At 48.5% G+C, this 26,722-nt stretch overlaps 3 protein-coding genes across 6 annotated transcripts in view; 2 read left to right on the forward strand and 1 right to left on the reverse strand.

The window, feature by feature from the left end:
* Nucleotides 1-19,332, reverse strand: PML (PML nuclear body scaffold; the record flags this gene model as incomplete). Of its 2 annotated transcripts, none has more annotated exons than XM_083630443.1 (9): nt 1-2,097; nt 6,206-6,258; nt 7,245-7,536; nt 8,555-8,638; nt 9,124-9,179; nt 11,517-11,725; nt 13,146-13,523; nt 15,917-16,386; nt 19,021-19,332. In XM_083630443.1, 9 exons carry the CDS (start codon nt 19,330-19,332, stop codon nt 2,095-2,097), a joined length of 1,857 nt encoding a protein of 618 aa, XP_083486569.1. In that variant the 3' UTR covers nt 1-2,094. The 2 variants fall into 2 exon arrangements, with proteins under 2 accessions (XP_083486569.1, XP_083486570.1); XM_083630444.1 differs by having other exon boundaries at nt 18,988-19,115.
* The window catches only part of LOC310770178 (zona pellucida sperm-binding protein 3-like), a 141,737-nt gene that overhangs the window by 69,204 nt on the left and 45,811 nt on the right, over nt 1-26,722 (forward strand). The gene's annotated exons all lie outside the window — the stretch shown is intronic.
* Nucleotides 19,155-26,722, forward strand: part of STOML1 (stomatin like 1) — a 14,039-nt gene continuing 6,471 nt past the window's right edge. The window contains exons 1-6 of one of the 3 annotated variants that reach the window (XM_083630659.1): nt 19,168-19,375; nt 19,414-19,444; nt 20,952-21,190; nt 23,528-23,634; nt 25,054-25,203; nt 25,887-26,090. In XM_083630659.1, the coding sequence (XP_083486785.1) occupies nt 21,043-21,190; nt 23,528-23,634; nt 25,054-25,203; nt 25,887-26,090 (609 nt within the window). In that variant the 5' untranslated portion in view covers nt 19,168-19,375; nt 19,414-19,444; nt 20,952-21,042. Of the gene's footprint in view, nt 19,390-19,413; nt 19,445-20,951; nt 21,191-23,527; nt 23,635-25,053; nt 25,204-25,886; nt 26,091-26,722 lie in introns of all 3 variants that reach the window. The other 2 variants (XM_083630660.1, XM_083630661.1) reach the window with 2 other exon arrangements.

The following is a 26,722-nucleotide window of genomic DNA, read 5'->3' on the forward strand; positions in this document are numbered from 1 at the left end:
TGAATTTAAAGAAGAATGGAAAAGGTTTATTGCATATATAGAGAAGCATTGCACACAGGTTAATACATTAGCAGGGTTTTAAAATTACATGTAATTTTGTTATAAATGGATAATAAGTAATTTAAACAGGTTTCAAACTGGACAATAGACATGGGCTACATTGATAAGTAACGGAACCAAGGAAGGGACTAGAGAGAAGTCAATTACTTCTGTTTTGTTTTGTCTTTTGTAGTGTTGTCGCTTTTATTTTTGTGTGTGTTATCTTTGGAAAATCAATAAATCCTTATTATTATTTTTTAAAGTGAAATCAACCAGCAACAGACATGACTGAAACTTAAGCTCAAATTTCCAATCAGTGCAGATCCCATAACTTTCTGCTGAAATCCTGCTAACTTTTCATACCACTGATCTTGCAGGGTTTTTCTAACACCCCTCCTTCGTCGTGCTACAGGGCAGGAATGTCCATCCAGAAAGCAATAATGCGGCAACGCAGGGAAAGCATCTTAGAACAACTAATGAAGTGGACTGATCTAGGGACAATCCGTAATATTGCACTGATACTGCGTCAATGAGTTGCTGCGGAAGAAAAGCAAAAGCAAGCCCACAACACCAGGCTGGAGGGGCCCTAAAAAAATTGAGTGTGTCAAAGGAGCCTGGCTGCTGGATGAAGCCCATGACTCCTGTTCTCACAGTGGCCAACTAGATGCCTCAAATGGGAAACCCACAAGCAAGACGTGGAGGGAATGGCCCTCGTCTTCTAGATTTCTCCCCAACAACCAGTAAAGACTGTCATGCCTAAAGGCCAACATTAAGACATCCTCATTGCTCACAGGCACTGCCTCTATTGCCTTTTTGCTCCCTCCAGTCTTTTAAGCGGGTATCTATGTCCCAGTCTGTACCTGTATACAGTGGTACCTCTACTTACGGACGCGATCCATTCCGGGGTGCCGCTCACACACCGAAAAGTCCGTAAGTAGAGCACCGCTTCTGCGCATGACGTGATAGAGCACTCCTGCGCATGCACGAAGTTTGCAAATCGCTCCTGCACATGCGCAAAGCACGCAGATCGCTCCTGCGCATGTCGGCGAACCCGGAAGTAAACACTTCCAGGTTTGCCGCGTTCGTAACCAGAAAAAAACGTAACGTAAACTAAACGCAACTAGAGGTATGACTGTAACTATTTTTTAAAAATCTATTTCTACAGTTAATCTCTTTGGGATGTTTTGTCATGAGTAGCAATCCAGAAATGAAATAAATGTGCCTAATTCTCTGTTAATGCCCTCTAAGGCACCGGCTGGCAGCAGTGAATTTCTGAAAGGAGTCAGAATCCAGGTGGGGCTATTGATCTCCCGCTTCTTCTAGGCATCTGGCTGGAGGACAGGCTGGGCCTTTGCTTTGACCCATCACTGCACTCCTGAATTTCTAGTCCCCCATAAAAAAACTGAGCATAACGTTCAGTCTTGCCAACCCTCCTTGATTTTTTCAAGCCTCCTGGGTGCATCTGTTCCCATGGCAGGAGAGAAATTAACTGAGGGGGTGCATGTAGCAAACAGTCAGCTTTCCGCATTGAACATGTTTCATGACAATAGTACCTTACAAAATTCCTAAGCTAATAATTGGACAGAAGGGATGACACAGGCCAAATCTCAGCTGCCTTAAGACTGCCACCAGCTCTTGCCAGATAAAAGGAGAGGTGTAGCAAGCCATTGGGGTGGTGACTTGGCCCACCGATGGGCTTAAGGTAAAATTCACTGCTGACCAGGGAAACATATGTTCCTTCTCAGAAGACCGCTGCCTGTGATCAGCTGTTGCTCCAGGTGGATGCTAAGTACTCATAAGGTATTGCAGCAGCAGCAACAGCAGCATCACCTAAAGGCACTTGTGCTGTCCGGGCAGGAATGAGGAGAGGGCAGCCTCAGGGTCAAGACATTCTCTGCAGAATCAGCCAGCGGAAGGAAGGAGGCACAAAGAGAGATGTGGGCATCTTGGCAAGCGATGTCATGGCTGGGGTTTCGAGGTCAGCTTTGGAAAAGGCACCTCTGCCCTGCTGCTGCCGACGCCCACTCAGACGGACGTTCCAGCGGTGGTGGGCAATCACTGAAAGGAAACAGACCATAGTGAATGTTTTCGTCCAGCAGACCAAGTGCAGCGGTGTAATGGCAGGTGCCAATCTGAACTTTTTGTTTTAATTTCTTCCTTTCATAAAATTTGTGCACGGCTTGATTGTGAGGGGAAACCTCGGAGCAGTTTACAAAAAGATAAAGTGAGACAATATGAAAATGCAGCAATACTTTAAAACATACAAAAAGATAAAAGACTAAAACAGGTTAAAATTCTGCCCAGTATTTCTAAGCACCTGGGTAGGTTTGTCTAGGCACGAATGTTTTTAGCAGGCATGGACAGGAATACTGTTGAAGGCACCTGGCTTGATCTCCATAGGTGGGGAGTTCGAAATTTTTTCTATGGCTTGTTACTGTAGCTCATGGCATCAGTAGGGAGGGCACAAACTTGATGTAAAATATATCCTTCAGTGAACGAAGGAGCAATCCTGGAAGAAATTGACAAGACCTTCTTTCCTTGAACATTTTTGAACAGAGGCTGGATGGCCAGAGATACTTTGGTTGTCATTCCTGCACTGCAGGAGGTTGGACTAGATTACCGTATTTTTCGCCCTATAGGATGCACCAGCCCATAGGACGCACCTAGTTTTTTTGGGGGGGGGGTAAAGAAAAAATTTTTTATCCCCCCTCCCCAGCCGCGGCTTCAGCGCACCCAGCGCTCCGGGCAGCAGGCTGCTATCCGCAGCCTAGGGAGCCCTGCAGGAACTCCCGCGGGCTCCCCAGGCTTGTTGATAGCTTCCTGAAGCCTGGAGAGCGAGAGGGGTCGGTGCGCACCGACCTCTCTTGCTCTCCAAGCTTCAGCGAAAGCCTGCATTTGCCCCATAGGACGCACACAGATTTCCCCTTCATTTTTGGAGGGGAAAAAGTGCGCCCTGTAGGGCGAAAAATACGGTACTCTTGGAGTCCCTTCCAGCTCCACAGTTCTGTGGTTCTATGATTTCCTAAGTCTTTATATGTAAAGGTCAGAATGGTAATAAAAAGGATGGTTCCTGAATTGATTATGGTAAGGTAAAGTTAGACATTGATGGCGAAATCCAGCATCGCCTGAGCTCTGTGAGTGCGGCTTTCTCCCAATTGAAGTGCACAGTGTTTGAGGACCGGGACATTTGCAGAGAAACCAAAATGCTTGGTTACAAAGCTATTGTACTACCAACCTTACTGCATGCTTGTGAAACGTGGATCACTAATAAACGCCACCTCCAACTCCTCAAAAGAGTCCATCAACGATGTCTCTGAAAATTTTTACACATCACTTGGGAAGACAGGCGAACTAATGCCAGTGTACTGGAAGAAGCAAAGATCACCAGTGTTGAAGCAATGATTCTTCAACATCAGCTTTGTTGGACTGGTCATGTTGTGCGGATGCCTGATTATCGTCTTCCAAAGCAACTACTCTATTCCGAACTTAAAAATGGAAAGCGTAATGCTGGTGGTCAACAAAAGAGGTTTAAAGACTGTCTTAAGGCAAATCTTTAAAAATGTAGTATAAACACCGACAACCGGGAAACACTGGCCTGCAAGCGCTCCAGTTGGAGAACAGCCTTTACCAAAGGTGTCATGGACTTTGAAGACACTCGAACTCAGGACGCAAGGGAGAAACATGCTAAGAGGAAGGCACGCTTGGCAAATCCACACCGTGATCCACTCCCGCCCAGGAACCAATGTCCCCACTGTGGAAGGACGTGTGGGTCCAGAATTGGCCTCCACAGTCATTTACGGACTCATTGTTAAAACCGTGTTTATGGAAGACAATCTTACTCGGTTACGAGTGATCGCCAAAGATGGTAAGAGAAAGTTAGAACTCGGGAAACAAAGAAAGATAACCTGTTATTCATTTCTCACTAGGAATATATTCTTTAACTAGCAACTAAATAAGGATGCGGGTGGCGCTGTGGGTTAAACCACAGAGCCTAGGACTTGCCAATCAGAAGGTCGACGGTTCGAATCCCCGCGACGGGGTGAGCTCCCGTTGCTTGGTCCCTGCTCTTGCCAACCTAGCAGTTTGAAAGCATGTCAAAGTGCAAGTAGATAAATAGGTACCGCTCCAGCAGAAAGGTAAACGGCGTTTCCGTGCGCTGCTCTGGTTCACCAGAAGCAGCTTAGTCATGCTGGCCACATGAGCCGGAAGCTGTACGTCGGCTCTCTCGGCCAATAAAGCGAGATGAGCGCCACAACCCCAGAGCTGGCCACGACTGGACCTAATGGTCAGGGGTCCCTTTACCTTTTAAATAAGGATAACAATATAAGGAGCAAACAAGAATTTGTAAGAAATGGACAATGAAATGAAGGAATTGTCATAGAATTCTACTCTTATGATCCAAAGCAGAACCCATTGTATAGTTAGCAGAGTAACACGTTGCAGGATCCCCAACAATAGTCCAGAGGCCATTGTATTTCATCCAGCAGAGCTTTACTGCTACTTAAGGCAAATGAGCATAATGGTCACAAATCCAATACATTCAGGATTGGCCCTGTCCGTAAGAAATCCAGTTGCAGCAGACTTAACTTAAACTTACAATAACTTATAGTAAGACTAAACCTTAACACTGAGCATACAGAACACCAGAAGAAAAGAGAGAAGAGAGAAAGCAAAACCCAGGCTCCTTCTGGCCTCTTATAGTCAGTATGACCTTGACAGAAGGAGATAACAGAATCAGTTTAAGCCTGCTGTACTCAGCTGCTCTGAAGGAATAACCCAAACACCACGAACCGTCTGCTTGTTTCTTTCATACAGAGAAGCTTCCAGAGAACCCTCTTGAATTAATTAGAGTAGGAAAGATGTCTACACACCAGATCAATACTTTCTGTACTAAGAAATGCATACTGACAGGAATGTCTATAGGTGTTATGGCCAAATCCTCAACCCCCTCCCCTCTCCATAACCAAACATGGGCTCAAATTCTGTGTCCAGGGCAGCTGTTCAACAGCTCCATCTGGTACGCAGGCTGAGACCCTACCTGCCCATGGACTGTCTCGCCAGAGTGGTGCATGCTCTAGTTATCTCCTGCTTGGACTACTGCAATGCACTCTACATGGAAATACCTTTGAAGGTGACCCGGAAACTGCAATTAATCCAGAATGCAGCAGCTAGACTGGTGACTGGGAGCAGCCACCAAGACCACATAACACCAGTCCTGAGAGATCTGCATTGGCTCCCAGTACGTTTCCAAGCACAATTCAAAGTGTTGGTGCTGACTTTTAAAGCCCTAAACAGCCTCGGCCCAGTATACCTGAAGGAGCATCTCCACCCCCATCATTCAGCCTGGACACTGAGGTCCAGCGCCAAGGGCCTTCCGGTGGTCCCCTTGCTGCAAGAAGTGAAGTTACAGGGAACCAGGCAGAGGGCCTTCTTGGTAGTGGCGCCTGCCCTGTGGAACACCCTCCCAGCAGATGTCAAGGCAATAAACAACTCTTTTACTTTTCAAAGGCAACTGAAGGCGGCCCTGTTTAGGGAAGTTTTTAATATTTAATGCTGTATTGTTTTTAACACTCGATTGGGAGCGGCCCAGAGTGGCTGGGGAAACTCAGCCAGATGGGCGGGTAATAAATGATGATGATGATTAAGATGATGATGAATGATTCTATGACCTTGGAAGGTGGTGGGCTCTTCTTCCTTATGGGAGGCTTTTAAGGAGAGGCTGGATGGCCATCTTTCACAGATTCCTTCGCTGGGGGGTTGGGCTAGATGACCCCTGGGGGTCCCCTTCCAGCTCTAGAATTCCATGTCGTTCCCATCATTCTGTAGCCATCAACGGACCCTCAATGGTCAAAGGGCGTGGGAGAAATCAGCAGGCTTGAAGGAACCTCAAGGTTTGCAGGAATTGGGGGGGGGGGAGAGAATGCAATGCTGAGTGTACAGGGAAGGAGGGGGACCCAAAAACTGACGAAGGACTGGAGTAGCCTGGGAGAGGGCACAGCTGCCTATCTGGATCCCTGCAGAGAAGACCTGTGCCCCGCACCACTTAGAGGATGCCACTCGCCTCCTCTAACTCCTGTCACCCCAGGAGTCACGGGACCCTCTTGCAATGTGCAGGCTGCAGCTTTCCTTTCCACGGAGCCTGCTGTGTGGTCTCTGGCCTACTCACCATCATGTCGTCTTCGGTGTCCTCAGAGCTGCTGATCAAGATGCTGGCGACCTCTGCAAGCAGATGGAGGACAAACAATGTGTCACCCACACTTCAGAGTGCACAAACCGTGGAGCTCCCTCCTAGTCAGTGGGGCTCTGCTCTGCGCCCGCCCCCCACTTGCTGGTGACGGCAGGAGCCAAGAGAGCTGCTCTTGTGATTGAGGGTCCTGCTTGCTCCCTTCCCACAAGGAAAAAAGCACACCAAGAACTCAGGCCAATGTAAGTTTCAATGGTGGGAGTGGTCCCTACTCGCAAATCAATAGTCAATAGTAACAAAAACTAATCCATTCAAAAGTATGTATTCTGACAAGGGTTACAAACTCAAATAGAGATTACAAACTCTAACAGAAATTACAAACTCAAACTCATAAAGATATGTATGACACAATAATTCATTACAGAATTAGGGATAAGAATTTATGAGCAGAGACAAGTTCATGTTAGTCCATAGTCAGATTTGACGTGAAGGTCTTAGTTTCATTCATTGAGCAGAAGTCAGAAGTCAGTTATGGATCAGAAACCAGGACAGGGCCCTGTTTCGATGTATACACCTTCATCAGCTAATTTTTAAAGGGTTGTGTAAGTTTGAAGACTTTCGGATAAATGTATCCTGTTATTTTCTACATTTCTTGTCGAATCTGACTATGGACTAACATGAACTTGTCTCTACTCATAAACTCTTATCCCTAATTCTGTAATGAATTATTGTGTTATACATATCTTTATGAGTTTGAGTTTGTAATTTCTGTTAGAGTTTGTAATCTCTATTTGAGTTTGTAATCCTTGTCAGAGTACATACTTTTGAATGGATGAGTTTTTGTTACTATTGACTATTGATTTGCGAGTAGGGACCACTCCCACTATTGAAACTTACATTGGCCTGAGTTCTTGGTGTGCTTTTTTCTTGGTATATTTAATAACAAGAACTCCAACTTATTTAACCCTTGCCACAAGGGGTATCTGGTGAGCAGAGGAGGCCGGGCAAGATGGGACATTACCCGATTCACAGATCTCGTGCACAGAATTTTCCAAGAGCTCCACCGCGTTGACCGCCCCACACTGCTCCGTCTCTGGGGTCGACTCGCGGGGGGAAGGCGACCAGGAGCTCAGCCCAACATCCTGGACATGCATCTCGGAGTTCTGCCCATCATCATGGTAGTGGACATGCATCTTGGAGCTCTGCCCGTCGTCATGGTAGTGATCCTCCAGCTTCATCACCTTGGGAGAAGCCTGAATGGACTTTTCCGTCTGTCCCATCAGCCGTTTCACTGGGCAGCTGATCGAGGAGACCTAAAAAGCAAGAGTAACACAAATTTAAAAACAAGACCAGCTATTTTTATTCCCAATAAATCAATAATAAATTATTATCAATAGTAAATCCATTGGAGAACCTCAGAAAATCTGCATTTGTGCAACGTAAGAAGTTGTGCGCTTGGGCGACTGCGGAAAAAACGGCAGACGAGCTGTGTGTTTCCAAAACACTTTTTATGACACCTGGTGGGATTTTATTTCTTGAGCTTCAGATTTAAGATACTTGACTTAAAGATACCCTCCATACCCTCGTCCACAGGGAAATATGGATGCCTCAATTGGTATTGGTGGGCAACCATTTTCTTTTATTATATAATGTTTGCTTGCTTTGTATATGACATGAAGTAACACGCAGGTGGCGCTGTGGTCTAAACCACAGAGCCTAGGGCTTGCCGATCAGAAGGTTGGCGGTTCGAATCCCGGCGACGGGTGAGCTCCCGTTGCTTAGTCCCAGCTCCTGCCCACCTAGCAGTTCGAAAGCACGTCAAAGTGCAAGTAGATAAATAGGTACCACTCCGGCGGGAAGGTAAACGGCGTTTCTGTGCGCTGCTCTGGTTCGCCAGAAGTGGCTTAGTCATGCTGGCCACATGACCCGGAAGCTGTACGCCAGCTCCCTTGGCCAATAAATCGAGATGAGCGCCACAACCCCAGAGTCGGCCACGACTGGACCTAATGGTCAGGGGTCCCTTTACCTTTACCTTTAACACCCTGATACCACACTTTTGGGCTGTTAGTAATGGCAATGAGGGAAATCATTCTTAATAATAATATTAATTCACAACTCAGGGATCCTTTAGCTGTGATTCCTGCATTGCAGAGGGGTGGGCTAAATGTCTCTTGGGGGTCCCCTTCCAGCTCTTACAACTTTATGATCTTCCCTTGGCTGAAAGTACAGCGCCCATCAGCTCAGAAGGAGCTGGGACAGCCTGTCAGGAAAGAGAGAGAAGAATCAAAAGAACAGAAGACACAAAACTGTTATGAGCAGCAGAGAACTTACAAATCCATGAGGTGTCTTCCTGAGACTGAGGGTGTACGTGGGCGCCTGGGTCCTTGGCTGGCTTTTCTCATTATGAAGACCTTTCTGTACGCAAAAGTGACAAAGGCAGAATTTTTAAAGCGCTGTAACACTTAGGGGGCGACTGACAGTGAACCTTGGAGACCAAGGAAACAGGCTGGTCCTGTGCTTCAGAACAAGCACATCGTTCTCCCGGGCAAACTGTGACCTCACATACCAACTAACCTTACATTCTTCTGTTTAATTTTCAAGAGATGTGTCCTTAAAGTGTTCATACCAGAACAAAGGAAATTTGCAGCAATATGAAACTGCTAAATTACAATACATCAAGAGGTTCAGTCTTATTGCTTGTGCACTGAACTCAGGGAATGATTTTATTTATTTTTTATCCCACCACATGTTACCAGTGCCAGGATATCTGTGTTCTCAACAGCAACTGTTTCATGAACAGCCACCGCTAATTTCCACTGTCTTGGTACTTTCTACATTTTGTTCCCCTCTCAGCTCCCTGTTTCTCTGCGTCCACTTCCACGTTTCGTATGACAGCTTACCGAACTGACCACTGGGGCAGCTGGCCGAGAAACAGAAGGCAGGCAGCCGACAGCATCTGCAAGAAAGGAAAGAGGGCATAGTGTTCCAACGTGTTTGGATGAGGCCCTTCACTTCATTTCCCCCATATTATACCACCTTTTTCTCCATGGAGGTCATGACTCTCCCCTGCTCCTCATTTAATCCCAAGAACTCTGTGAGGTAGGATAGCCTGAGAGCGAGTGACTGGCCCCAGGTCACATGCAGTGAGCCTCATGGCTGAGTGGAGATTCGAACCCTGGTCTCTCCCAGGTCCTAGTCTCTCTCTTAGCTCAGTCGGGAATGAACTCAGCTGTTCAGCACCAGCAGCAGAGCTCATAAAAGTGTGTGGTCTAAAATTGAGCACCAAAAACTCCTCTCCCGCGGACTCCACGATGGACTTTATTAAAGCAAAAAGGCTAATAGGACAGCGTCTGAAGGACTCAGAGCAACAGAACAATCTGGCCATTATAAAGAAACTCTGTCCCTGGTATGCCTCCCACCCCCCCCTTCTCAGTTTGATTCCCTGGCACCATATTTGTATAAATTAACTATCCCAAAATACAGACATGCCTTCACACTGGCCAGATTGGATGTGATGCCCTCTGCCGTACTTGAAGGCAGAAGATACCAAAAGATTCCAACTGAAAAACGACTCTGCCCCTGTGGAGATGGCAATCTGGAGACAGTGGCTCGTGTTCTCCTGTCCTGTCCCCTTTATAAAGACCTGAGGAATGAGATCATCACCCCACTATTCCTTACCATCCCAGGCCGCCCGTCTGCGGCCACATTGTTCTTTCTTTTATCAGATCAAAATGATCAGACAACAGCAAAGGTTGCTATCTGAAGGCAGCCCTGTTTAGGGAAGCTTTTAATGTTTGATGTATTATAGTATTTTAATATTTTTTTGGAAGCCGCCCAGAGTGGCTGGGGAAGCCCAGCCAGATGGGCGGGGTATAAATAATAAATTATTATAAATTATTATTATTGCTAGGTTTATCGAGGGTGCAGTGAGATTAAGGGCCACTATCTGAACGATAATCTTGGTCATCTGATTGTCCTTTTTACCCATTGTTGACTTTTTAATTGTATATATTGCTTGTTTTATGTTGCTATGGCTGTTGGCTAATGCGAATTAAGTTTATCTACCGTATTTTTCGCTCTATAAGATGCACCAGACCACAAGACACACCTAGGTTTTGGAGGAGGAAAACAAGAAAAAAAATATTCCGAATCTCAGAAGCCAGAACAGCAAGAGGGATCGCCGCGCAGTGAAAGCAGCAATCCCTCTTGCTGTTCTGGCTTCTGGGATAGCTGCGCAGCCTGCATTCGCTCCATAAGACGCACACACATTTCCCCTTACTTTTTAGGAGGGAAGAAGTGAGTCTTATAGAGCAAAAAATACGTATCTATCTATCTTTGCACAGAGCTCAAGTCAGCAAAGGAGGACCACAGGTCCAGGGTGGAGAACTTGTAATCTTCCAGCAGCGGCTGGAGTCCATCTCTCAACATCCTTGACCACTAGCCCTAAGGACCATAGGACAGCCTGCTGAATCAGGCCAGTGGCCCACCTAGTCCAGCATCCTGGTTGCACAGCAGCCAGTAGGACGTCTCCAGGAAGGCTGCAAGCAGGATTCAAGTACAAGAGCCCTCTGCCGCCCCCTTGTGCCTCTGCAGCTACTGACATGCAGAGGAATGGCGCCTCTGATGGTGGGGGCACAAAAGAGTCCCTATGGCTAGCAGCCATCGATAGCTTTATCCCCTTCTGGTACATTCAGTGCTAGTCCTATTCATAGTAGACCCATTGACGTTAATGGACAAGACTAACCAAGGTTCATGCTTTTGAATTATGGTGCTGGAGGAGACTCTTGAGAGTCCCATGGACTGCAAGAAGATCAAACCTCTCCATTCTGAAGGAAATCAGCCCTGAGTGCTCACTGGAAGGGCAGATCCTGAAGCTGAGGCTCCAATACTTTGGCCACCTCATGAGAAGAGAAGACTCCCTGGAAAAGACCCTGATGCTGGGAAAGATGGAGGGCACAAGGAGAAGGGGATGACAGAGGACGAGATGGTGGGACAGTGTTCTCGAAGCTACAAACATGAGTTTGACCAAACTGCGGGAGGCAGTGGAAGACAGAAGTGCCTGGCGTGCTCTGGTCCAGGGGGTCACGAAGAGTCAGACATGACTAAACAACAACAACAACCAAGGTTCAATGGCCAATGTGCCCTGCGATTCACATTCATTCTCACAACCAGCGGGACAGGGTGACAGAGAATTACGGCAATTGAAGCCCAAAACTTTTTCCTGTCAAAGAAGCCAGCAGGGCCCCCTGGCAAGGGAGGGGCGAAGAGAGCAGGATTGCAGGAAGTGCCTCACCTTCGCAGCCTCTCACCCTGTTAAACAGGGCCTGGAGTTCGCCTCTGACCTCCGAGATGTTATCCGCCTGGACCCGGAAACCCACGGCCAGCACCTTCTCCCTGCGGAGATCGTCTAGGGACTCCTTGACGAAGGGGGCCATGTCCAGCACCTCCTGGTCCGAAGCAAAGAGGTTCATCTTCTCCACCAGCCGCTCGCCAGACTCCAACCTGCCGTGGTTATAATCATTTAATAATAATTTATTATTTATACCCTGCCCACCCGGCTGGGTTTCTCACTGAATCATTACCGCTTTACGGAACTGTCTTGGTTGCTCGGATCAATTTGTTGCTGTGCATTGCTTCAGTTAAATGCTATCGTGTTTTAACATTCATATCGATGGCACCGTTTTGCTGTTTCTTAAATTATTATCACTTATTTTATAACGTTTATAAACCTCTTGATTGGTAAACAAAAAATAGAAAACACCCCCCAAAGCGGTTTACAGAGAAAACAATAAAATAAAAACTTTAAAATGCTTTAAAACACACAAAAAGTTAAAATACTAAAACAGATTAAAATTACCTCAACTTTTTAAAGCATCTAGGTAGGCTGGTCTAAACAAGAATGTTTTCAGCAGGCCCCGAAAGGAATACAGTGAAGACACCTGCTTGTCTCACTAGGCAGGGAGTTCCAAAGTGTACATGACGTCACGCTAAATGACCGAGTCCTTACAAAGGCGGAATGGAGATTATGGGGCATCTGTAACAGGGCTCATTCCGTCAATTGGCACGGTGGAGTGGACGTACGTCAGGTAAGCAGATTTTGTGGGCCAAATGGTCTCAAGTCATTAAGGGCTTTATATACTGTATCATATGTGGTGTGATTGAAGCAAAATTAAAAAAATTTGGGAAATGATATATGATGAGTTGAAGAAAATGTTCCATTTAACATTTGTGAAAAAGCCTGTAGCTTTCTTGTTAGGGATTGTGGGGAAAGACCTGCCAAATAAACTAAAAAACATTTTCATGTATGCGACAACGGCGGCAAGGGTCTTAAGGATGGAAGAATGAGGAAATCCCGACTAAAGAGCTGTGGCAAGAAAAACTGATGGACTGTGCGGAATTGGCAAAATTGACACACAAACATGTGTGACAAGGATAACCGTGACGTTAAAGATGAATGGGAACCTTTTACGAAGTATTTGAAAAAACAACAAAATGAACTGGACTCCTTGGCAGGTTTTGAATAAACATTCACAAACTCTTCATCAGTAATATATAGATAGATAAATTAAGGATCTTTACAATTTTACAACATGCAGATAAAATTGTGTGTCGAGAAACCAGAGAGAGTCACTGAGAGAAGTTTCTTTTTTCTCTTTTTTTTGGGGGGGGGAATGGGGGGCAATAATGTGGATGATGTATTTCTGTTAAAATTGTTATGTTGGAATTCTTAATAAAAACATATAATAAAAAAGGGCTTTATATACTGAGAGTATCGCCTTGAACTTGGCCTAGTAGAAAAATGGCAGCTCCAAGGACCTGGGCATGGGCATTTTTGCGCATATGCAAAACCCTTGGACCCAAATCCCCACGTAAGAGGCAAACGGGCTGCACAAACATTAAACCAAATAAAAACGAAGCAAACCTCTTGACGATGCGCTCGGCGCACTGCAGCTTCCTCTGCACGTCCTCGCGCTCCTGGTGGAGCTGGCTGTCCACCTTCGCCAGGAGCTCCTCCCCCTTATTCTGGATCCACTGGACCATCTCCTCCACCTTCTCCTGGATCTCCTCTCGGGTCTCCTTGCGCACCTTCTCCAGCTGCTGCAGCCGTTCGTGGACGGTGCTGTACGTCTTCTCGTAGCTCCTCCTCTTCTCGGCAAGCTCCGCCTTTATCCTGCCCAGCTCCTCCTTCCTGCCTTCGATTTCCGCGCGGATGTCGCAGTACAGCTTGGCGTTGTAGTGCTCGCCGTCGAGCAGAGCGCAGGAGCAGCACAGGGGCTTGCGGCACCCGCGGCAGTAGATGCTGTCGACGTAAATACAATGTTCAAGGAATGAATGAATGAATGAATGGCCGCGGCAAGAAAAAGAGGCTGGACTACAGTGGATGGGCCATTGGCTTGATCCAGGAGGCTTTCCTTAGGGTCTTAAACAGGAAGGTAGTGTGGCACAGTGGTTAGAGTGCTGGCCTAGGACTTAGGAAACCCAAGTTTAAATCCCCACTCAGCTACGAAGGCCCCTGGGCCGCCTTGGTCCTGTCACCATCTCTCAGGCTCACCTCCCTCACTGAGCAGAATTCCCTGGAGAACAGGTATAATAATAGATAGATAGATAGATAGATAGATAGATAGATAGGTAGGTAGGTAGGTAGATGATAGATAGATAGATAAGCAACACCAGGCTTTGTGCTATCAGTTTCTCTCTGGAAGGGGAAGGAGGGAGAACACTGGGAAGAAAGGAAAATGAAAACAGAAGGGGAAGGAAGTGGAAAGTTATGGAGGGACAGATCAGCCTATTTCTCCCCAATACAGTGGTACCTCAGGTTACATACGCTTCAGGTTACAGACTCTGCTAACCCAGAAATAGTACCTCGGGTTAAGAACTTTGCTTCAGGATGAGAACAGAAATCGTGCTCCGGTGGTGCGGCAGCAGCAGGAGGCCCCATTAGCTAAAGTGGTGCTTCAGGTTAAGAACAGTTTCAGGTTAAGAACGGACCTCCGGAACGAATTAAGTACTTAACCCGAGGTACCACTGTATCAGTTTTCCATGTACTTGGACCACAGGTCTATTCCATCCAATTTTTTCCAGATTTAAAAACAACATGCTTGAAAAAAACTGCGTTTAAACTGTAAGCATTAGAGTGCATTTAAATGTAAGTACTAATTAAAACGTATTAACTGTAAGCACTGCATTTAAAATGTAAACATCAATTTACTGTTGGTAATAACAACAATCATAATATTGTGCCTTCCCCCCACAAGTAGGATTCAAGGCAGCTCACGAAACTTAGAACAAGCATGGACAAAAAACAGAAAGGTAATGTTAAAAAGTGATTCAACTCTTGAAAAATGAAAACCGTATAAAAAACAAAGTGTCAGGGAACTGCCATCGGAACTAGAGGAGGAGGAGGCGAGGCTCCACAGCGATGCTGGAGAGGGGCCAAGCAGGGAGAGAGGCAGGTCTCCTGTTGGGGAAGAAAATCAGCGCAACACCAGGGATAGAGGGGGGCCAATGGGGGAAGCAGAGAGCAGGCTCCGGGACTCTTCACTGGACACCAGCGGGGAGAGCACAGGTCCTCCGCTACCCACGCCCTCCCTGCGCAGAAGACTTCCGCGCAGGGAGAGTAGGAGGAGACTGGGCGTCAAACAACTTTTATGCTGGAAAAGGTTTAAGAAACGCCCACTGACGGATTCTGCCAGCGACTGAACAGCCACGGAGTGGATGGCTGTCCAGCGAGAAATGGTTTAACCAGCCAACCTAGCCCAGAGCGGCGGCTATTTATGCACAAGCAACCCCTAAAGCCATTACACAAAGCTATTAAAATACAGATAATGAAAACAGCACAGCGCTATGAAAAGCCCTTTCCTTAAAAAGCAGTCCATTCCCAAAGGCCTGTTGGAGTAAAAAAGGTATCCAGCTGCCAGCGGAAGGCCCACAATGAAGGCGCCAGTCTGGCTTCTCCGGGGAGGGTGTTCCAAAATTGCCTGGGAGAAGCCACCACCGAGAAGGCCCTCTTCTCCTGTCCCCCAACCAGGCCTCACCTGCTCATTGTGGGGTCCCCAGTGGCTGGCAATGCAAAATGAAGTTGCACGTGTGCCGTATGAGTGGGGCACAGCCCAGATGACTGCCTGTATTCCCTCTCCCCCTTCACAGGCAGTGGCCTGGTAAAGGTAAAGGGACCCCTGACCATTAGGTCCAGTCGTGGCCGACTCTGGGGTTGCGGCGCTCATCTCGCTTTATTGGCAGAGGGAGCCGGCGTACAGCTTCCAGGTCATGTGGCCAGCATGACTAAGCCACTTCTAGAGAACCAGAGCAGCGCACGGAAACGCCGTTTACCTTCCCGCCGGAGCGGAACCTATTTATTTACATTTATCTACTTGCACTTGACGTGCTTTCGAACTGCTAGGTTGGCAGGAGCTGGGACAGAGCAACGGGAGCTCACCCGTCATGGGGATTCGAACCACTGACCTTCTGATCGGCAAGCCCTAGGCTCTGTGGTTTAAGCCACAGCGCCACCCGCATCCCTTCAGAGAAGTGTGACTAGCCCAAGGTCACCCAGCAGCTGCATATGGAGGAGCGGGGAATCAAACCCGGCTCACCAGATTATGAGTCCACCGCTCTTAACCGCTACACCACACTGGCTCACAGTCGCCTGGTAGCTTCCTGCAAACTATGCATCCCCCCCACCAGTAGCATTACCTTATAACCTGGGCGTGCTCCGAACATAAAAGGTTGCTGGACTTCTTTGTCCCCTCCAGAAAGCTCTGGGCGGTATCCTTCTTCAGATCGGCCAGTTTCTGGGTCTCGTGGCTCTTCTGTTTCAGGTACCACTGGTGAGACTTGTAGCACTTCAGGCAGAGGAACTCGGAGCACTCAGAGCACCAGAACTCGGCCGCATCTTTGCAGTTATCACACACCAAATCCCTGTCACCGGCGATCTTCCGGTAGGTGTTCAGCTTGGCCTGGAGGCTTGAAAAGAGGACGTTATCTTGGAAGGGGACCCCGCTGGCGCGCGTGAAGGAAAACCGACAGACGGGACACTGGCCCACGGGCTTGTTCTCGTCCAGGCACTCCATGCAGACGGTGTGAAGGCAGGCCAGGAGCTTGGGGTTCGGGGCCTCTCTCTGGCACCTCCCGCACAGCAAGAACTCAAATTCTTCCTCCATCTCCTGCAAAAAAAAATTTTTTTTTAATGAGGAGAGGATGAAGAAGGAGGAGGAGGAGGAGGAGCAGGAGTTTGGATTTGATATCCTGCTTTATCACTACCCCAAGGAGTTTCCAAGCGGCTAACATTCTCCTTTTCCCTTCCTCCCCCACAACAAACACTCTGTGAGGTGAGCAAGGCTGAGAGGCTTCAGCGACGTGTGACTAGCCCAAGGTCACCCAGCAGCTGCATGTGGAGGAGCAGAGATGAGAACCCGGTGCCCCAGATTATGAGACTACTGCTGCAGTGATATTGGGAAATCTTAGCAGGTTTAAACTTTGGCTCATGCAAAAAAAGAGCATTATGGGAGAGCCAAAAGCTGTAGAATACTGGGAATGCGTATCTGGGTTTAATTACAGACTTTCTGTCTTTAAAAGTGTGAACTGGGTTATCTCCTTCATCTGCAGGAAGAGAGCTCCTAATTGATTAGTAGTTTTGACAACTGGTTGTTTCTGACTTAGATTCAGCGTGAAAAGGTTATCAGGCTAAATTTACAACTCAAAGAATCTGGTCTGTCGCTGGGAATGAGGGGAGTGGGGCTGAGAGACTTCAAGAAGTGTGACTAGCCCCAGGTCACCCAGCAGAAGAAAGGGTTAGGGTTCAGAATTGCTTCTATCTCTCTCTTTCTCTTTCTCTTTCTCTTTCTCTCTCTCTCTCTCTCTCTCTCTCTCTCTCACACACACACACACACACACACACACACACACATATACACAAACCAGGGAATCTGTCAACATGGACTAGTACCCTATCTCGGCTGCACCAACAGGGTGGCTCACAGCCAAGTAAGAGGCGATGTGATGGGAGTTTATAAAGTGACCGAGAAAGATTTTTCTCCCTCTGTCATCAGACTGGATCTTGTGGACAAAGCTCAATGTTGGAAGATTCTGGGCAAATCAAAGAAAGTCCTTCTTCAGGCAACGCAGTTAAACTATGGAACTATGGATGGCTTTTAAGAAGACAGAACGCAATGGCAGAGTTGCCAATCGGTGTGCAAAGGCTTGACGGAACAGAGGTGCCAAATACTGGAGCTTTGATTTTGGAAAAACAAAACGGAAACCCGGAGTGGAGGCGCAGATGAAAAAGGATAGACTCTGTGTGCAATCTGAATGGAACCTGGAAAAGAGGGATATTAATACAGCTGCATTTCTAATAAACTGGAAGAGGAGGAGGAGGAGGAGGAGGAGGAAACGAAAGAACTGACAAACAAGATTAAACAAGATCTGGCCCTCCAGATCTTGTCGGCCTCCATTTCCCTTGGGCCCCGGACATCATGGCAGGTGCTCAGGGAATGGTGGGCGTGCACAGAGTAGTCCAAGAACACTGGGAGGGCCACAGCCCCCCCCCCGGCCCCAGGAACCTAGGAAGCTGCCCTATACATTACACTCAGGGCCGTCCTGTGGGGCAGATGTCCAGGCAGGGGGGCTCAACTGTGGGAAAGGGTCTTTGCATACCACAATTCAGAGTAAGTGAAGTCAGGCACCCTGTCACACACGTGTATGACAATTCCTAAGAGCAGGGGAAGAGGCTGCTGCATGAGGCCATTGGCTCATTTAGTTCAGCATCCTGTTCTTTTAGCGTCTGAACAGTTGCCTGTGGGAACCTGCAAGCAGGGGGTGAGCCAAAGGCTTCACTAGGGCGGCACTCCGACCCCCTGGTCATTTCGGTGGCCTTTTCCGAACCTTTACAATACCCTTTTGGACATGGGTAGGCAAACTAAGGCCCGGGGGCTGGATCTGGCCCAATCACCTTCTAAATCTGGCTCGCGGACGGTCTGGGAATCAGCGTGTTTTTACATGAGTCGAATGTGCCCTTTTATTTAAAATGCATCTCTGGTTATTTGTGGGGCACAGGACTTCGTTCATTTCTCCTCCCCAAAATATAGTCCAGCCCCCCCACAAGGTCTGAGGGACAGTGGACCTGCTGACCCCTGCTGAAAAAGTTTGCTGACCCCTGCTTTTGGAGGATTCTCTCGTTCCTGACCCTTGTCCACACTGGCAGGGGCCGATGGGAACTGTAGTCCAACAGCACCTGGGTGCCCAAAGGTCCCTTTCCCCCCCCCTGATCTATAGGAGGCGTCACCCAGCTGCACATTAAGAGGCTGTTGTGTCCAGAAAAAGCAGATAAAGTGTGTGTACATGGGAGGGGCTGGCACAGCGGGCAAGATCCACTCCCCCCCCCGCACACAAGGCGCTTGGGCATTAGCCCCCCCCCCCGATTCTTCGGAGGAGGGAAAGGAATCTAGAGGGTCGGAGAGATCAGGACATCACAGGGGGTTGGACTAGATGACCCTCAGGGTCCCTCCCGCCTCTACGATTCTAGGGTTCAAACCCTCCCCCCCCCCCGCCATGAAGCTCCCTGGGTGACCTTGGGAGCCAGTCCCTCCTTCTTTCAGTCCAACCGACCTCACACGGTTGTTGTGGGGGTGAAATGGGGGCTGGGGGGGGGACCATGCACGCCCCCTTGCGCTCCCCGGAGAGTCAAGACGTGGCGTATCGACGCAATGCATAAATAAAAGTTAATGCATGAATAAAAGTTGATGCATAAATAAAACACAGCCACGCACACAATTCAAAGGAACTCAGCTGAAAGGCGCGACCTGCAGCGGTGTCCGGATCGCGAAGCAGCAATCGGGTCTGGGGATGGCGGCGGCTGCGAGGCGTCTGAGTTCACTTTCGCTTTGTCCCTGCAAGGAGGCGGCGGAGGAAGCAGCGCAGGGCTGCCGGGAAAGGAGGGCCCTCCGGGAGGGAGGAGCAGCGCTGGCTCGGCCCGCCTGCAGCGGCATCCGGCTCCCGGGGATTCTTCGCGCCGCTTCAGGTGCTTTCTCGGGGCCAAGCTCGAGGCCCGTGCATGCATTTACCCGGGAGTAACAAATAGGAAAAACCCGCGCTGCGTCCGGCGGGACTTGCATAGCATCCCAGGGAGCGGCTGTTGCAACGACAAGTCCGTGCAGCGTGCGGGGAGTGGGGTGGATTTACTCCCGAGGAAACAGGCGCAGAGTCCGGCAGCGTCGCTACAAGGCTGTGTGCACATGCTGTGTGTACATGCGGTGGCTTTAAAGCATATATTTTTTTATCGCGAAGGATTCTGGCTACTGTAGTTTAAGGGCAGGTGGGGATGGCAAGCAGTGGAAGACAAGACAGGAGTGCCTGGCGTGCTCTGGTCCAGGGGGTCACGAAGAGTCGGACACGACTAAACGATTAAACAACAACAAGGGGATGGGAAATCAGGGAAGGGTAAATCAGAAAGTGGGTGCCTCAGGTTTGCTTTACAAACGCTGCACTGTAGCTTTAGGGTGAACCCCTTAGCATGTTTGGAACCCAGGCCAGGCTACTGATACACAATGATCTCTGTGCTGTTTTTCCTGCGCTGCAAGGGGTTGGGCTAGATGACCCCCTGAGATCCCTTCCCATCCTACAGCTCTTTGACTCTGCTGCCTTTCATAGCTTGTCGGCAGAAGCTTGCAAGGGGACGCTGAGATTTCAAAAGTTGGCATCGGACTTTAGAAACCCATGTGCTTCCCACAGGCTGTTAATGCAAGGGGTAGGCAAACTAAGGCCCCGGGGCCGGATGCGGCCCAATCACCTTCTCACTTGGAATTAGCATGTTTTTACATGAGTAGAATGTGTCTTTTTATTTAAAATGCATCTCTGGGTTATTTGTGGGGCCTGCCTGGTGTTTTTACACGAGTAGAATGTGAGCTTTTATTTAAAATGCACCTCTGGGTTATTTGTGGGGCATAGGAATTCGTTCATTTCTCCCCAAAAAAATATAGTCCGGTCCCCCACCAAGGTCTGAGGGACTGTGGACCAGCCACAGCTGAAAAAGGTTGCTGACCCCTTAATGCATCAAAGTCCTCCTGATGGCAGAGGGAGTAAGTCTTGCAGCTCCCTGGAATTAAAAAACACTCACACGCCAGCCTCCTTCCTCTGCTTGTTGTTTGTGTCACTTGTCCAGTGTAACTGACCAAACAGGAAGGAGAAGAGACGCACCAGCTGCTCCTGTGATCAGAGAAAAAGTGTTGAGTGCAAATGTGCTGCTAATGCAAAACAACCCAGCAGGTGATTTAGCACCAAGAGGGCTGTGAAACCAACTTATCATTTATCAAGGTGGCAAAGAGGCCCTTGCATATGAATGGAAAAGGACCTTCTGAGCCACAGGAAAAAGAGGGATATTTCAAAATGCATTCATAGTACCAGTGTGTGATTTCTTGAACACAGCTGCAATTGCTGATTGCTCAGGGGCAGAAAATCCGAAGAAGGGCTTGGGAGGGGATGAAGAGTTGAGATTTCTTGTTGACATGGCTACAGCTCAGCTTTAACGCTCATCCTGCAGATAAGTGGGCAGTCGTTCCCTCTGTTTCTAATGTTCAAGCTGTGGGAGCGCTGGTGTTTGCAGCAGTACAAAAAGCATTTAGGAAAACATAAAACAGGGCATTTCGTACAAACAAAAGAGGCGTCAAAACAAGGAGATATGTTCCAACCAGAAACTGCATGCAAACATCTTTCTGCTGATGCTTTGTCTTTGCAGAGTTAAAGGAGTGGTGATGCAGGGCTCTTTATAATGCACATAAAGGGGGAAAACTAAGAGCGCTACCGGTAACTTGGGAGCTAACCAGAACATGTTCAGCCGGTCAGGATACCAGGCGTTGCCATTAGGAGACACTGACCAGTACCAGCAGTCGGGCAACTGGCCAGATGAACCTCGGAAGGCTTTCTTTCCACCCGGTCGCACATGGAACACACTGAAGCTGATGCAGAAGGGAACAGGTAAGTGGCTGCGTTTGAAGATAGGAGAAAAGTCCAACTGGATCAGATCAAAGGTCTGCATCAGCCCTGTCCCAGATAAGCTAATCAGATGCACTGGGGAAGCATGCAAGCGAGAGCCCTCCTTTACAAGTAAAAAGGATCCAGGGGTCTTAGGAGACTACAAGCTTAACATGAGCCAACAGTGTGATGCAGCCACAAAAAAAGTGGATGCTATTCTCAGTTGCATCAACAGAAGTATGGTGTTCAGCTCAAGGGAAGTAATAGTACCCCTCTATTCCACCTTTGTGGGAAGCGGGTGGCGCTGTGGGTTAAACCACAGAGCCTAGGACTTGCTGATCGGAAGGTCGGCGGTTCGAATCCCCGCAACGGGGTGAGCTCCCGTAGCTCGGTCCCTGCTCCTGCCAACCTAGCAGTTCGCCAAAAAGTGCAAGTAGATAAATAGGTACAGCTCCAGCGGGAGGTAAACGGCGTTTCCATGCGCTGCTCTGGTTTCACCAGAAGCGGCTTAGTCATGCTGGCCACATGACCTGGAAGCTGTACGCCGGCTCCCTCAGCCAATAAAGCGAGATGAGCGCCGCAACCCCAGAGTCGGCCACGACGGAACCTAATGGTCAGGGGTCCCTTTACCTTTTATTCCACCTTTGTAAGACCACAGGAGGAATATTGTGTCCAAGTCTGGGCACCACAATTTAAGGAGGGTGTTGATAGGCTGGAACATGTTCAGAGGAGGGTGACTAAGATGATCAAGGGTCGGGAAGCCAAGCCTTATGAGGAATGGTTGAAGGAACAGGGTATGTTTAGCTTGAAAAAGAGGAGACTGGGAGAAGATATGATAGCCATCTTCAAATATCTAGAGGGCTGTCACATGGAAGTTAGTTTGATCCCACTTTGGAGGGTAGGATTCGAACCATTGTCTTCAAGTTACAAGAAAAGAATTTCCAACTAAATACCAGTAAGAGCTGTTCAATAGTAGAGTGGTCTCCCTAGGGAGGTTGTGGACTCTCTTTCCTGGTGGTTTTAAAGCAGTGGTTGGGTGGCCATCTGTCATGGATGCTTCACCTGAGATTTCTGCGTTGTAGGGGGTTGGACTAGATGACCCTGGGGTCCCTTCCAACTCTATGATTATGTGGTGTGGATTGGAGATACTGTACTGTTGTCTGTGCTCTGGTAACTTTTTTAGGTTAGATTACCGCAACGTGTTTATACGTAGGACTGCCCCTGAGGACAGTTCAGAAAATCCAGTCAAGGCAGAAGTCAGCAGCCAGCTTGATCACTGGAGCAAGATGGTTTGAGCATATTGCACCGACCTTGGCCAAACTGCAGTTGCTGCCAATTAGTTTCTGGGCCCAATGTAAAGTGCTGGTTCTGACCTGTAAAGCATGGGTAGGCAAACTAAGGCCCGGGGGCAGGATCCGGCCCAATTGCCTTCTAAATCTGGCCTGTGGGTGGTCCGGGAATCAGTGTGTTTTTACGTGAGTAGAATGCGTGCTTTTATTGAAAATGCATCTCCGAGTTATTTGTGGGGCATAGGAATTCGTTCATTTTTTCCCCTTCAAAATATAGCCCGGCCTCCCACAAGGTCTGAGGGACAGTGGACCGGCCCCCTGCTGAAAAAGTTTGCTGACCCCTGCTATAAAGCCTTAAATGGCTCAGGGCCACAAAACCTCAAGGACCACCTCTCATATGAACCTTCCCGAACCCCGATATTATCCTCTCTTTGTGTGCCTCCACCACAAGAGGTCCAGAGGGTGACAACACGAGAACAGGGCCTTTTCTGCAGTGGCTCCCTGTTTGTGGAATGCTCTCCCCAGAGAGGTTTGGCTGGTGCCTTCCTTATACACATTTAGGCACCAGGCAAAAACTTCAACCAGGCCTTTGGCTGGTTAATATTCTATGGCCTTTTAAATATTTTTGTGCAGGGGTTGTGTTCTGTTTTATTTTTGTTTAAACTATTTGTTTGTGCTTTTATCCTGTATCTTGTGAACAGCCCTGAGATCTTCGGATGAAGGGAGGTATATAAATTCAATGCATCCCTACATTAGGCTGACCAGATGGAGACCCTGCCCTGCCTTTCAGAGGCCTTTGGGCTGCCCATGGAGGCATCTGCCCAGTCCCTGTGAGAACAGGATGGGCCATTGGCCGGGTCCAGGATGCGGCCTTCTTGTGTTCTTCTACCCACACCACACCTTGACAGCACATAGCTTCCTGGGAACAGCAGTTTGTAAAGGGTGCTGGGAAACGGTGCTGTGTGAAGGGTAAACTGTAGTTCCCAGGATTTGGGGGGGGTGTACACTGTGAATGTGCATTAATTAGTTTGCTTCTCTTTGTTTTCCTCAGATCCCCCTCAGGAGTGTTTGTCATGGGTTTGCCATGGGGTGGTCACCACTTTTGTGTTGCTGGTCACAATCCTCCTCTTCCCCATCTCGGCCTGGTTTGTTCTGAAGGTAGGAACCGGAGATGGGGAGACCTGACGCCTGTTTGCTTTGGGTGGGTGGGAGGGAGGTTCCAACCAATCAGTTTCAGCTCCCTTGCAAATCCCTCTTCTCCAAGATTAGCCCTAATGCAGGTCCCGCATTTCACTGACATTGCTAGTGGCCATCGAGAGCCCTTTCCTGCATGCATTTGTCTGAGGCAGAAATGTGGGATGTAAGAATCGGGTGCAGTCAAACATAACATGGCTAGAGTAGACATGAAGGTTGTCTCAGTCCTCTAGCCGGAACTTCCAGCTTTCCAGGACTGAGACGAAATTTCCTATGTGTAACTTGAGATGGACGTAGCCTCTCCTGAAGTAGAAAGCACAGGTTGGCAACCATCTTGTCTTCTCTTGTCTCTATCGATGCCATCTTAACAACAGCACTACAGTGGTACCTCGGGATGCGAACGGGATCCATTCCGGAGCCCCGTTCGCATCCTGAATAGAACGTAAGATGCGACGGCGCGTCTGCGCGGGCCGTGTTTTGCTGCTTCCGCGCATGCGCATGACGTCATTTTGAGCGTCTGCGCATGTGCGAGTCGCGAAACCCGAAAGCACTCAACCTGAAGCACATTCAACCCGAGGTATGACTGTACTGAAATGCACCCTTGGCTCCAGGCCCGGAGAAGAGAAGGGGGGCTTTCTCCCATAAGGAGATAGTCACCACATTTAAACTATGTTCTAACCTTTTAAGTCTGCCTTCCGGGAACCTTTGTGTGAACAGATGATTACTTGTGAGTAAACATGTTATACTTTACAGAAGACTGCGTAGCGTCTTATTTTAGGAGGGATTAAACGGGGGAAATACCTGGAAATATTTACAGAGACTCTTAACGAGTCTGAGCAAGTGATCTGCTGTGCATGTGTTTAAAAGGGGGAATGTTAACTCTGCTGATTTTGTTGAACTTGTACAGACAAGATGGGATAGGATATCTTAGACAATATATCCTCCCCCGCGTCATCCCCACAAGAAACACCTGAAATATTTTTCAAGCAGAGGTTTGACTTTACTAGATCACAGGGAGCTGCCTTAAACCAGGCCAGACTATTTATCTGTTGGGCCCAGTACAGTGGTACCTCGGGTTACAGACGCTTCAGGTTACAGACTCCGCTAACCCATAAATAGTACCTCAGGTTAAGAACTTTGCTTCAGGATGAGAACAGAAATCGTGCCGCGGCGGCGGGAGGCCCCATTAGCTAAAGTGGTGCTTCAGGTTAAGAACAGTTTCAGGTTAAGTACAGACCTCCGGAACGAATTAAGCACTTAACCCGAGGTACCACTGTATTGTCTACTCTGACGGCTAGCAGTTCCGCAGGGTGGGAATGCAAAGAGCCTTCCTTTCGTTTATATTTGCACCTCTCAGTGCTTCTCTTTCCATTTCCTTTCCAGATAGTGCCTACTTATGAGCGAATGATCATGTTCCGTCTGGGGCGGATCCGAGCCCCCCAAGGGCCAGGGGTGGTTTTGGTGCTGCCCTTTATTGATCACTGGCAGCTGGTGGACCTCCGGACACGGGCCTTCAGCATCCCGCCATGCAAGGCAAGTTGCTGCTGCCTCAAAAGAAGCTTCTCCAAGGAGAGAGGCTGCCCTGGACGCCCAAGGGAGCTGGTCGGGTTGAAAGCTCAGAGCAGTGCAGGAGAAGGGACTGGGCAAAGGTGGGAAATGAAACTGCCTCCCTCCATGCAGCCCATCAGTGCTGGGGTGGGGAACCTGTTGCCCATCAGATGTGAGACTACAACTCCCATCGTCCCTGACTCTTGGCCATGCTGGTTGGGTCTGATGGGAGCTCTAGGATGAAGGATGCTATAGGGCAGTGTGGTCCCCAGAGTGGGCAGTAGGGTCCCAGGGGGGGGCAGGTAAGGAGGTGCAAATGATTACCAGGCTTTGAACAGCTGGATCAAGTTTATCAGTTTTGTTGAATTAATTGTGCTAAATAGTTTAAATTGGACTTTGAATAAATGTGCAATTTATAGATGCTATTTTGAATTTTAATACGTTATTATCTTCCTTAGTGGGTTGTGCAAACTGCTGCTCTGAATAATGTTTTTCTAGAGTGGGGAAAGGGCACCAGGAATGAGTTTTTGCAAGCAAGGAGACAGCAGCCCCCCCAAACTGCTGCTGTAAGCGGTTTATTTATTTCCATTGCGCTTGAAGGAATTGCTCAGGGAAGGTTTCCCTGTGAGGATCACAAAGTTCACTGCGACTGTCTCTGGCCTTTACAGCTGACGTCTCGGGATGGAGCGTGGGTCTCTGTGGGGGCTGATGTCCAGTTCCGTGTTTGGGATCCGCTGCTGTCAGTCATGATGGTGAAAGATCTCAACATTGCCACGCGGATGACGGCCCAGAATGCTATGACCAAGATTGTGCTTAAGAAGTACCTGAGGGAGATTCAAACAGAGAAGCTGCGGATCGCAGACCAGCTCCTGGTAATAATATCTGCTAATCAATCTCTCTCTCTCTCTCTCTCTCTCTCTCTCACACACACACACACACACACACAGAGAGAGAGAGAGAGAGGTGAGGCTGGGACTCTGCTTAAAAAAGAGAGAATGTGTTGGTGTTTCCTGTGGGCTGGCTTGACTGGCGCCCGCCTCTCGCTCCCTAGCGACGTGGGCTGGGCTGCGGGGAGAGAGGGAGGGGAATGCTGGGGGTGGCAGTGAGCAGAAGGAATATCTGCAGGGGCAGCAGGTCGTGTGAGGGGGGAAATATGAGGGGCAGAACACACACAAGAGACATGGCTCCTTCCGCCATGGTGAGAAATCCCAAGGCTACCAGGTGATGGGGAACCACACACATCCCCTCACCACCGCCTTTGCCCTGGACGGAACTGTTCGCCCTCCTCCCAAAAGCAGGAGGCAGACCTCTCTTCCTGCTTGGGGAGGAATACTCTGCACATGCTCAGAGGCACTCTGATAAATTCTGATTTAAAAAATACTGTATTTTTCGCTCTATAAGACACACTTTTCCCCTAAAAAGTAAGGGGAAATGTGTGTGCATCTTATGGAGCAAATGCAGGCTTCACACGGCTATCCCAGAAGCCAGAAAAGCATGAGGGGTC

This window comes from Podarcis filfolensis, assembly GCF_964270895.1.
Source record: "Podarcis filfolensis genome assembly, chromosome: 9".
Lineage (NCBI taxonomy): Eukaryota > Metazoa > Chordata > Lepidosauria > Squamata > Lacertidae > Podarcis > Podarcis filfolensis.